The sequence below is a fragment of the Solanum dulcamara genome, chromosome 7, assembly GCF_947179165.1.
Source record: "Solanum dulcamara chromosome 7, daSolDulc1.2, whole genome shotgun sequence".
NCBI lineage: Eukaryota > Viridiplantae > Streptophyta > Magnoliopsida > Solanales > Solanaceae > Solanum > Solanum dulcamara.
This window is the reverse complement of record NC_077243.1, coordinates 13,412,450-13,424,698: the sequence shown is the minus strand read 5'-3', so window position 1 is coordinate 13,424,698 and position 12,249 is coordinate 13,412,450. Positions and strand designations below refer to the sequence as shown.

General features: G+C 28.2%; 2 protein-coding genes across 2 annotated transcripts; both read right to left on the bottom strand.

Moving 5' to 3' along the window:
- Nucleotides 1-911: 911 nt before the first annotated feature.
- LOC129894735 (bidirectional sugar transporter SWEET10-like) lies at nucleotides 912-3,075 on the bottom strand. The gene is made up of 6 exons (XM_055970390.1): nucleotides 2,920-3,075; nucleotides 2,261-2,297; nucleotides 1,957-2,167; nucleotides 1,723-1,884; nucleotides 1,453-1,572; nucleotides 912-1,363 (listed from the first exon to the last, which is right to left on the bottom strand). Exons 1-6 carry the CDS (start codon nucleotides 2,960-2,962, stop codon nucleotides 1,079-1,081), a joined length of 858 nt encoding a protein of 285 aa, XP_055826365.1. The 5' UTR covers nucleotides 2,963-3,075; the 3' UTR covers nucleotides 912-1,078.
- A 4,997-nt stretch (nucleotides 3,076-8,072) lies between these two features.
- Nucleotides 8,073-10,966, bottom strand: LOC129895782 (bidirectional sugar transporter SWEET14-like). The gene is made up of 6 exons (XM_055971546.1): nucleotides 10,915-10,966; nucleotides 10,424-10,460; nucleotides 10,103-10,313; nucleotides 9,827-9,988; nucleotides 9,461-9,580; nucleotides 8,073-8,321 (listed from the first exon to the last, which is right to left on the bottom strand). The coding sequence occupies exons 1-6, from the start codon at nucleotides 10,964-10,966 to the stop codon at nucleotides 8,073-8,075; spliced, it is 831 nt and encodes a 276-aa protein (XP_055827521.1).
- Nucleotides 10,967-12,249: the final 1,283 nt, after the last annotated feature.

The window sequence follows — 12,249 nt, the reverse complement described above, 5'->3', positions numbered from 1 at the left end:
TCTGTACTTGTGACTTTCAGGTTCTGGGAGGGATCTTTAGTTGTTTAAAACATGTTTTGGTTTACTTCCGCTTATTCATTCTGTTTACTTTTATAATTCGATACTCTTATTAGTTTCTACCCTCAAACCCATTACTTGAAGTTCCGGGTTGACGGATTGGCTTACCTACGAAAGGGTTATAGTAGGTGCCATCATAACCTAAGAAATTGGGTCGTGACATTTATTTCATGAATTCATTCATTTTAGTACCAATAATATATCAAAACAAAAAATATACGCTTTTGTATTTACAAAATTCTTAATGTATATATTCATTATGTTGGTATGTTATTATCCAGAGAGTCTTAGCTTGCATTGATCTTTTATTATGCATGTATCCACAAAATCTTACATCTTTTTAAAAAGATATACAATTTTTTTGTATGTCTATATTCACAACATCTTCTATCTTCTATTATCCACGCAATAATAAAAAAGTTGGTATCCTTTTTTAAAAGCATTTTGTGTTTCAAAAAAGATTTGGTACCACAATTTTAGTATATCCATAAACAGTAAGTGTTGATACAGTCGTATAGCTCAAATGAATACAATTGATATAATTGAACCTCAACTTAGCTACAAACAGTAATTAAACTATGGTAATTTGTGAAATTTCTTCATAAACAAAAGAAAAAGAAAAATAATTGATCGGACATTTCTAGCTTTGTACCGCACAAAATGGATGTACACTTAATTTAAAAGGTGAGTACCAAATTTTTATCAGGCCCATATTGGTGAACAAATTTCACGGTTCTTTCTTTTTGTTCTACAAGTAAGCCTTACTGGTAGTTTTCAAAAAGAGATATATTAGCCATTTTAATAATGTAACATTATAATAAAAGAAAATTAAAGAAAGCATGAGATCGATCGAGTTGAACAAATTGTCCCAAGTTTAAGGGAGCTTGATTTAATTGAGAAATGAAACACACTGAGTTGAAACTTAATTACAACACAACAAACTTGATTCCCATCAAACAGTACATTGGGAATTTTGTTAAAATAATACACATGGTGTGCAACTTGAAAGTTCACATAAGTGTTAGGCCTCCACAGTTTGCAAATTGGTCAGTTTCACTTCATTAGCTGCATTTTGATTCAGTGTCGAAGCCATTTGAATTTTACCTGAACAAACCAATTTACCAAGTTTCACTATGTCTATTATTTGTTCTTCGGTTAATTCTGGAATCTTCTTGTTATCGTCCAATATTATTACTGGATTTTGCACCTCAAGATTAAGGTTAACGATTGGCTTATCTTTCTTGCGATAAATCGCATAGAGTATCATTTGGAGTATACCGAAGATGAATCCCAATATATTTGGAGCCTATAAATAAAACATTAAAACAAAATTAGTTACTCACAACATTTACAAAATGCTAGTAAAGAAGTACGTACTATGATGAGACAACTTACAGCAATGTTGATATCTTTTAGTAGAAGACCATAGAAGAACCACATCACAGCACTTATTGTTAGAAAAACTGATAGGAGAATTGGCATGTATTCCACACTCTTTGTTTTAATAACTTGTCTCTGCATATAAAAAAATCATCGAGCAAAATAAACGCGCGTACTCTTAACTTTTATATTTAATAAATGGATGAACATTAATTTTAAATTTAAAATAAAACAGGTAACCTAATATAATGTGAGATAAAATCGAGAAGTAATTTTGAAGCTTACCACAATGCCTAAGGGAGCTACAAATACACACAAGGAGAAAATAAGGCAAATCCATCCGACAATTTGTCCACGAACGGCTCCTTTGAATAAAAATTGAGTAACTAGGATTATTGCACCAAATCCACCAACCACTGTTAATAGTAGCATTTTCACAGTATGGACCTGCATTTATAAAAATTTAAATTATATTTTTCTTCTTTTATATTTGTAAGATGGAAATAATGAAAAACTTACCCTGGCTTTCTTTGGTGCATAGTAAAGGTAGAGACCAACATAGATAGTCTCAATGAACATACCAAAGGAGTTAATTGTTATGAGAAGTGTTGTGTTGGTCTTCAAAAATGCATAGTAAATCCAAAGCATGCAGCTAAAAAGAGCAATCACATATGGAATTGATTGATATCCTTCTGTTGATTTTTTCTTGTAAATTTTATTAAATGTTGGCCTGCATGTTAATAATTAATTAAGTACTATCATGTAACTTCAATTGTTGTAACGTGAAATTATTGATTATAGAAATGAATATAGCATGACTTACAGTGGAGAAAGGAAAACAATAAACGAGACAATATTTCCTGCAAGATTAATTGGAAATTCAGGGTCAGTAAAGAAATTAATTAATTCTTGGTAATTAAAATATTGAATAATTTTAAGGGATCATTAAATAGCCGCAAAAAAAGTTCCATTAGGAATGATTAAAGAGTTGATTAAATTATGTCCGTTAATGATTGAGGTACGATGAAATGATTGACTCTTCCACATGGAGATCAATTTATTGATTTGTCTTTAAGTGTAAGTCATACTACTAATATAAATGTTATTGGCCCACTTTTGACCAATATAGATTTCCTGAATAAGAAACAATAAGAAGCGAGATTTTTTTATAAAAAAAAAAATCTAGTGCATGTGTTAGGTATTACTCCATCATTCTCGTGAGATAGTTTCACTGGATACATAATTTAATTTGATTCGAATGAAATATTGATAGTATCATAAAATATTTGTCAAATAAAAATTTGTATATTTTTTTGATATTGACTAAAAAGAAAAATATATTATATAAATTGGAACATTATTGGGATAGAGGGAGTAGTGTGGAATTTGTTTTTATTAAATAAAATAAATTACTTGTTATAATATGTAAATATAATATGATGGAAAATTACATATACTAACATGTAAGAAAAAGAAATTTACCAAGGACACCAAAAGCAAATGCCCAATGACCAGAAATAGTCATCACTTTCTCTTTTTTCTTTTCTTTCTAAAAATGAAATATCCTCTCTTTGTTAATCTCTCACTCACAAAGAATATATTGCAAGTATTTGATTGACCATGAAATGAAGAGCGCTCTCTTCACATATTTATATAGCAAGGCTACAAGTATATAATATTATTGGATATATGTTATCTTTATAATTCTCCTATTTTATTTTACTTTTCAATTATTGCTCTATATGTTTTAATTCAATTTCTATACAAAATAAAACAAAACACCTTTTGATCCTTTTAACCTTTTTGGGTTCCATTTTGCTTAAAATAAAGGGGTCCCATTTTGCTCTTTTGTTATGTCATCGTCCTATCCATGAGGCACTAAAGCTTCCAACTATAGCACTACAATTTTGAAAAAAGGGTTTAATAATTTGTTTCGCATTTATCTTGTGTACAAATTATGTGATACAAATCACCAAAAAAAAAATCAACAAATGATGGAGGCACCTACAATGTTGGCCATTTGGCACCAATAATAGATGCCTTCTGGCTCAATACTTGTAAAGAAAATATCATTTTTGGCAGAGTGGCTGATGAATTTTGCTTTAGTAGGCGCTTATCTTGTCTTGGTGGATTGTCTCATATATATAAGATGATGAAATGAAATTGGTCACAAATTTAAAATGTTAATGACATGCTAAGTATAAGTGGCTGATGCAAATATGCTTTTCAATTTATGGATTAGACCTCACAAAAAAGTGTGAAGACTAGACTAATGGATTTATCATGGGATTAATTAGTCTTCTGGGGATTGAATTAAAAGAGACTTTTGAAAGTGTAAATAAAAAAAATAGGACACAAGTCTTGAAAATGAAGTAAAAGAAACTCTTTTTTAATTAGTGATAATGAAACATATTTTAAGAACCCACAAGTTTTTTTAATTTATAAAAGACCCCCTCTCTTTTTTTTTCTGCCCCTCATCCACCCCTCAGCCCCCATCCTTCCCAACCTCCCCTCCTCCACGTCATCATCACCTCCAAACAACTGACAGATGTTTAAACATTTGTCTAAACAAATAACAAATATTTTCATATCTCGGTCTCCAAAATAATTAGCAAATATTTTCATCTCTCTCCAAACAACTAGTTTATATTTAAAATATTCTTATTGTTTTAACTAAAGAATCATAAAAAACACCTAAACAACTTAGGGTTGTTTAAATATCTTCTGGTTGTTTGAACTAAACAACTTTTGGTTGTTTAAACAAATTTTGGTTGTTTAAACAACTTCTGTTGTTTGAACTAAACAACTTAGGGTAATTTAAACAACATCTCTTCGTTGCTTGAACAACTCCTGTTTATATAAACAACATATCAAAAAAAAATTATAATTTTTACAATCAAATCGGAGTAAAGAAAAAATGAGGATGACAACATCCGAAGAAGAAGAAGATGAAAACACAAAAAGTTTGAAAAGAAAGGAAAAAACGGAGAAGAAAAAAGGCAAAGAGGTTAAGGAAGAAGAAGATGAAAGGGAAAAGGAACAAGAGCGTTTAAAAAAATGGAGAAAAGAAAAGAAAAGAGAAGAGAGGAGGGAAAAGGAGAACAGAGAGTTTTAAAAAATGAAGAAAATGAATGGAATTTAGGATTTTATTAAAAGTTTTTATCTTTTAATTTTACCCTAAACTTTTAAATATTCTAATTCAACCCCATCTCTTCATAATTAACCCCTAATTAAATGTTTATAACAAAAAAAAAGAAAAAAAAATCACATATCCTTCCTTCCATTCTCAAAAATCCCTTTTTCATTTTCCTTAGTCTTCTTGATAATTATTTAGCCTATTAGTGTATGCACCTTATCAACTTGATTTTAATCAACTTTTTTGCTTCAAAATTATCACTGTCATCCATCACTTCATATTGAAATGAGAAATTGTTATATCAACTCCCTCCAATCTCCATTCATTTTCCTTTTTATATGACAATATTTTTTTATTAGTCCGTCTGAAAAGAATAATATATCTTTTATTTTTGAGAATAATTTGATTTTAAATATCTTATTTTATCCTAAATGAGATAACATGTTTAATATTATAAGTTTTAAAAAAATAATCTAATAGCCACATAAATGTTACTGTAATACACTACTAGATTTAGAGGCTTTTTCGACCGCAAATCAATAAAAAATGAGTGAGAAAACGCATAATTGAAAACAGATTTTCCCTTGGATAATGGAAGGTTTCTAATTTTTTTGTGTAAAAACACTACTAATTTTTCTTTTCTCATACTATCAAAATATCTGTTAGAATAGTCATTAAACATTTTTTAGTGAAAAAATAGTGATTTTTTAGTTGTGATAACATATTTAAGACTACAAGTTTCACAAATCTCCAACTTGTTTTGAAATTATTAAATCGAATCAAATTACATCACATAAATTAAAATGGATGAAATATTAAATTCAAGTGATATTTGAGGGGCGAAGAATATATAATTATATAGAGATAAGTGTCAAAAATACACATAAACTATCACTTTTTTTTGAGTTTCATACCTAAACTATTGGAGTGTGAGTTTCATGCCTAAACTATCACTTCTTAGTTTGAGAAACACATATTTCTCTTTTATTCCACTCTCACGTGTGTGCTACACTCTCTCTTTCATTTTAAAAAATTTGCCACATCACACTCCACATAAACAAAATATTCCACCTAGACAAAAATTAAATAAATTCTTAGAATTAATTAAAATTAAATATTAAAGTATTACTATCCACCCTCAAAAAAAATATACAATATTTTTATTACCCCACTCCACCACTTTTTCTCACCATACTCCCCCCTACCCCCCTCCAAAAAATTTTATTTTATTTTTATTTTCTAAATTTCTTTTATAAAAGTTTTTTAAATTTTTTTTTTACTTCATCTTCCCCCTCTCTCTTCAAATAATAATTTAAATATTATTTTTATATAATTTTTTAAAAAAAAATTCTATCCCACCACACCTAACCCTCCACTTCCATTTTTTTTCTCGTTTTATGTTAGATACATACAAATGAGTGAGGAAAATATTTTAAACTTTTGTTAAAAAAAATAAATTTTTTTAAAAAATAATTTCATTTTTGAAAAAAATAATTTCGTTTTTTTAAAAAATAATTATTTTTTGGGGGGAGGGGGATAGAAATACTTTAGTTTTAACTTTTAACTAAAATTAATAGTTTATTTAATTTTTATCAATATAGAATATTTTAGCCATGTGGCAAAAAAAATTCAAAAAATAGAGAGATTAGAGAGAGTGTATTATTACACACAGATTGTGTTTCTCAAACTGAAAAATGATAGTTTAGGTATGAAACTCACACTCCCAATAGTTTAGGTATGAAATTCAAAAAAAAGAAATAGTTTATGTATGTTTTTTACACTTATCTCAATTATATACGATGGTTATATGCTTGGAATAATTAAAAATTGTGTCCAAATACGTGCAATAAAGAATATTTTCTAGTAATGCCCAAATACGTGTATAATCTTGTTCTCTTTTGAACATTTTTTGCCCTTTCACTTGGATAAGATTCATTTCTTTTTCCTTTAAAAATTATAAACAAACAAAAAATAAAAAAAAGGAAAATCGTGGTAGACAATAAAACGAAGAACCTTTATGATTTATGTGGGTACAGTTCTCCAAATTTCAGCAGCTACTAAATACCTTCGAATTCAATTATGTACGTTTTCAATTATTGAACACAGATAGTTGCTCATAAAATTAAAACAATGAATTATTTTTTGTTAAAAAATGGGAGTAAACAGGAAATAATACTAAATGATGAAAGCAATAGAAATTGAAAGACAATAGATGATAGTTTTTCTTAATTTTTTTAAAGTGGGTACGATATGAGTTATTATGCCTGTATTGTATTGATAGTTTTACATAGAGGCATACAAAATAAAAAAATAGTCATAAACCTAATATTGACCACAAGTTCATGCGGGGAAGATCATGGGGAAGGTTATGGATGTGATTATGGGGGAGATCATGGAGGTGTGGGCGTTAGTTATGTAATAGTGAGAATTACACTTAAAGAGATCGTTTGATAGAACGTATAAAAATAATATTAAATAGAAAAAAAAAAATTTCTTTTAATAAATTTTATAAATTAAGACTAATCGAACCTCAGAACGGATCGGGTACTCCAATCCGCATCAGTTGAATCTGTTGAAGCAGAATGCGTTTCAGAGTGGAACAAAACGGGTCCCTCCACAGACTACATTGATTAAACTATTTTTTTTGTATCTAGTTAAGTTGGGGCCTTAATTTTCATTACTTTATTTTTCTATCACAATTCTTTTGTTTCCCCTTCTCAGGGTGTTTATATTGAATGTGTAAGCTTTGTATATAGCTAGAAAAAATAAAGAATAAATTTGTTTTGCTATTCATGTAAGGATCCCTATTTCACTTTCCTTTTCCAAGGTGGTCATCCAACTTTGTGTTCATTATCCAAAAATTACTAGTTGTTAAATTTTCTGTTACATAAAAATCCTTTAACTTTGCCCCCCTTTTCACTTAAAAGGAAGAAGAAGAAGACTTGCTAATATAAAATTGAAAACTTAAACTCATAAAATATATATATATATATATATATATGTGATCAACATACACTATTATATATGAACTACAATATTTGTACACGATTTTTGTTCAATGAAATGCAGTAACTTGTGCAGATTAACTATGCTAGCTCATAAGAGATATATGTGATTAACACACTATTTGGTACATTTTCACGGTAAAAATCTACTTAACTATTTGCAATCAAAATATTAAAAAATCATGAAAATTTGGAAATAGATGAATAAATATAGGACATAGTAACTTTTTATATAATATGTGTGTAACGTGTAAACCATTCATGATATCGAGATTAGGAGTATTCCAAATAAATTTGGAATTCATTTAACTCCTAGATACTGGTAAATATGGATCACTAAATCCCAAAATAGTACATACAATTGGACCATTAACTTAAAGATATAGAATTGAGGCCCAGTTTTTAAGAAAGCCTTGCAGAAAAGGGCCTTCAATTACAATGATTAGTTTAGTAGCACCCTCCAAATTATTGCCTTTGCATGCTTTTGACGTCTTTTAAACTTGAGAGTTAATTTGGGGATCTTCAAGATTTTTACCATCTTTAGCTTCTCCATTTGTACTGTCCAATGATAGTAGATTAACTGGATAAACTTCACAATTGACTTTTGTGGGCTGCTCTTGATCCACCCTTACCACGGTGGGTAATTCCTTCTCTGCTACGATGTCGTTTGTCTTGGAGTTTCTATATATTCCATATAACACCATTTGGAGCACTCCAAGTATCATGCCCGGTATGTTTGGTACCTGTATTTTTATTATGTGCCGGAAGAACAACAATTAGAAGAAAAATCAAACATTAGTCACATGAATATTTTTCAGGTATAAATATAGATGAAATTTAATACTCTCTCTGTCTCGATTTATGTGACATTTTTCACTTATTGAGAGTCAGTTTGACTAATCTTTGAAGTTACAGTAAAATCTCGATAAAGTAATATTCGATAAAGTAATAATCTTGTTAAATGAATATTTTTCTCTAGTCCCAATTTAGGCCAGTTATATTAAAGTAATATTCCCGCTAAATGCATTAGATAATAATTAAAAATAAAGTATTAAAGGCTCAGAAAAAATATAAAGTAATAATTACTAGAATACATCAATAATTTATATATATTTAATCAGTCAATAATATTAGACCAATAAATATTTCTTTTTAAAATATGATTTCATAGTTGAATGTTTTTTCTTCCCACCAAAACCAAAATTAATCTCATCCTTATTGGTTAAAGATGACTTTTGTACACCTTTCAAATGATAAGAAGACATTATACTTGGATTATGATTTTTAAACATCTAGTTTTTTTCTTTTATAGTTAACATAAAATCTCTTCATATTCTATATACATGAATACAATTGGAAACATAAAACTTCACTAAATTCGTTTAGTTTTCCTAGATTTAAATAATAAATATTTTATACATTTATCGATAAACTAATAATCTCGATAAATGAATATTTTTTTCGGTCTCAAGCATATACATTTATAAAGGTTTTACTGTATATAAATGGATCTACTCAATATTTTAAAATTAAAACTTAGATCTTTTGAAAGAAGCACAAAAATTAAAGTACTATGACAATTGACAAGTAGCAATCCTTCCCACGTCAAATAATAAAAAAAAATATTTTTAAAATGTCGATCAAAGATCAAATAGTTTGAATCTTGAAAAATAAAGAGTGTCACATAAATTAAGATTGAGAAAGTAACTTAAAAAATAAGCGAAGTAGCAATGGATAAACCAAGGGTGGATCTAAAGGTTTATTCCGATTTTATTAAGAAATCCACTGAATATCTATAAATATGATTTTTGTCTACTAACATATTTAACACACTGCACTAGTAGAAAATTGGAGAGAGGGAGCTAAATATATATGTTATTACCGCGACATAGACGTCCTTCAAAAGTAAACCATACAAAAACCACATAACAGCACTAACTGCAAGAGCTAATGACAAGTTAAATGGCATGAATTCCACACTTTTGGTCCGTATTACACGTCCCTGCAATTTTACAAACAATCAAAAAAAGAATGGTGTTAATTAGAGGAATGTCTAGGGACTAAATACCTAAATTATCATAATTTTAAATTTAAAGAACTTCCTAACTATAAAAGAATTAAATGGGAAAAATCTTATTAACTCAGTTGGTTAACTATATGAACTTTCACTCTATTGGTAAGAGTTCAATTTACTACCCTCATTTTCCCTAAAACGAAAAAAAAGGAAATCAAATATTCGAAGAGTTACCATAATGCTTAGAGGTGCAACAAATACACTGATAGAAAATGCCATGCAAATCCATCCAATGACTTCAACTCTTTTTGTTCCTTTGCATAAAATTTGTGTGAGGAAAAGAATCAACCCAAAGGCACCAAAATTCAACAGAAGGACAAGTCCTAGTGTTTTCATCTGCAAAGACAATTTCAAATTTCATAAATTACAAAATCGCGTAACAATTAGAAACACACAAATGAACGTATGAAATTTGTATGTATGTGTGTGTATATATATATATATAAATACCCTTGCTTTTTTTGTGGCGTAAGTAAAATAAATCGCGACGTAAATGGTCTCAGCAATGCAGCCAAAAGAGTTGATGGTGATGAGAAGGGTAACATTAGTTTTAACCATTGCATAGTAAATCCAAAGCATTGCACTAAATAACCCAACAACATATGGTAATGAATGGAACCCTTCTGATGATTTCTTCTTAACGATCCTGTAAAATGTTGGCCTGCAAAATCAAAAGTTTTAAAAAAAAATATTAATCTAGCCAACAATTTTTTTTTCTGTTCATAAATTAAAGTTTGTATATATATAATTAATTTTGGAGAAATAACTTACACTGGGGCAATAAACACCATGAAGGAGACTAAGTTACCTGCAACATTGACACAATGGAAAAAGCATATATTAATTACTTCTCATTTTCATTCTCCTATATATATATATATATATATATATATATATATATATTTCTCAATCAAAAAAATTATTCTAGCTTCATGCATTATAATTATTGTTTTATCTAGTTTTGAGGTGTTAATTTATTCGTAAGAGTTAGTTTAGACATACTTCCTCGATCCAACTAGATTGTAAGAACACAGTAATGAAAATAAAATAGAACCAACTTGCTTGAAAAGAGTCACTACTAAAAATCCACGATGGACAATTCTATAACTAAACAGCAAATTCGTTGCTAATCTTATGGAGAAACGAATTTCTGTGATCAATGAGCAAATTAACGATGAATTATTGATAAAGTTCGTGGCTAATTTCAAATTATTTTAGTGAGTGAACAAGTCAAGTACATAAAAATATGATAGAAATTTTACCCAAAATGCCAAAGGTGTAAACCAAAGGATGATTATGGGAGACACTGGTCATCTTTTTCTTCTTTCTTCTCCTCTCTAAGGAAGAATTAAAACTTAGGGTAAGATAGATGAGTAAAATCTAAAGGCTAATTGATGTTATTGATGATAAACAAAAGTGATATATGGTCACATATTTATAGTGAATAATTTCAATGTTTACTAGTACATGAAGAAGTGTTTATGCATAGGTAGCATAAAATTGTTACTTTAGCACGACAAAATGCTGACACCATATATTAGTAATAGTGCCCACTAATTAGGGAAATAAATAAACTATTTGGAAATTAAAACTCCCATTTCCTCCGCAACTCTAGCAAAACAAAATATTAAAAATGAGTTTAAGCACCGTCAATAAGCAGTTTTCACACGATTAGACAGTAATAGTTAGGGTAATATATATATATTTTATTAGCATAATTTAAAACATATATTTTAAGGAAGCTTACGTGTAAATATTTTTTCGATGATACTATATGCAAATTTAAACTCTTAAAAATTAGAATCCAAGATCTATGCTTTAACGAGTAAATAATGTTCTTCTCTTTTATTTGTCACATTTCGCTTCAATGTGTGTTTAGTTGATGTCTAATCTTCAAAGCAAAATTAAATTAGATTAATTTAATATTATAAATTTAAAATTTAGAAAATCAAAAACTATACGAAAGTCATTATAAGTTATAATTCATTTCATATTAATATGATGAAAAAATATATTTTAAAATATTAATCAAAGTCTATCCAAGTTGACTCCTAAAAAATGAAAACAAAACATAACAATAAAAGAGAACGGAGAGAGTTTATGAATTAGGTAATTATAAATGAAAAGTTATGATCATTATAATTTAATAAAAAGGACAAATAATTTATTACTATGGATTAAATGTAATAATAATATAAAATATCTTTACGATAACGATGCAGGTAACTTATTCGAAAAAGGAAATGGGACATAGCATTTCGTGGCCGTCTATTTTTGGAGGACTGAATGCACTTTCACCAGAAGGTACTTTTTTAAAAGAAAATTACAGTTACATAGGAGATCTGATAAGGGAAAGAGAAAAGAAGTGATAAATATTTATCTTTAAATCAAATTAAATATTTTGACTAAGTATTTTAATAAAATAAAAATATACATTAATTAATTATGAAAAAGATAATAGTTACTTATATGCTAACACGTGTATTATTTATATATTAATTTGATGTGAATATTTGATACAAATATTTTTTTACTGAATCGAATTAGCACATATATTATGTGAAATAGTAAAGCCATAGATCTTGGTTGTTAGATAG

Excerpts from the sequence above, each read along its gene's own strand:
- LOC129895782 (XM_055971546.1), bottom strand. The coding sequence starts at position 10,966 with ATGACCAGTGTCTCCCATAATCATCCTTTGGTTTACACCTTTGGCATT. Across the intron at positions 9,989-10,102 it reads ACGCCACAAAAAAAGCAAGG|ATGAAAACACTAGGACTTGT; the intron begins GTATTTATATAT and ends TTGTCTTTGCAG. Across the intron at positions 8,322-9,460 it reads TGAAGGACGTCTATGTCGCG|GTACCAAACATACCGGGCAT; the intron begins GTAATAACATAT and ends ATAAAAATACAG.
- LOC129894735 (XM_055970390.1), bottom strand. The coding sequence starts at position 2,962 with ATGACTATTTCTGGTCATTGGGCATTTGCTTTTGGTGTCCTTG. Across the intron at positions 1,573-1,722 it reads TAGCTCCCTTAGGCATTGTG|AGACAAGTTATTAAAACAAA; the intron begins GTAAGCTTCAAA and ends TTTTATATGCAG. Across the intron at positions 1,364-1,452 it reads TAAAAGATATCAACATTGCT|GCTCCAAATATATTGGGATT; the intron begins GTAAGTTGTCTC and ends TTTTATTTATAG.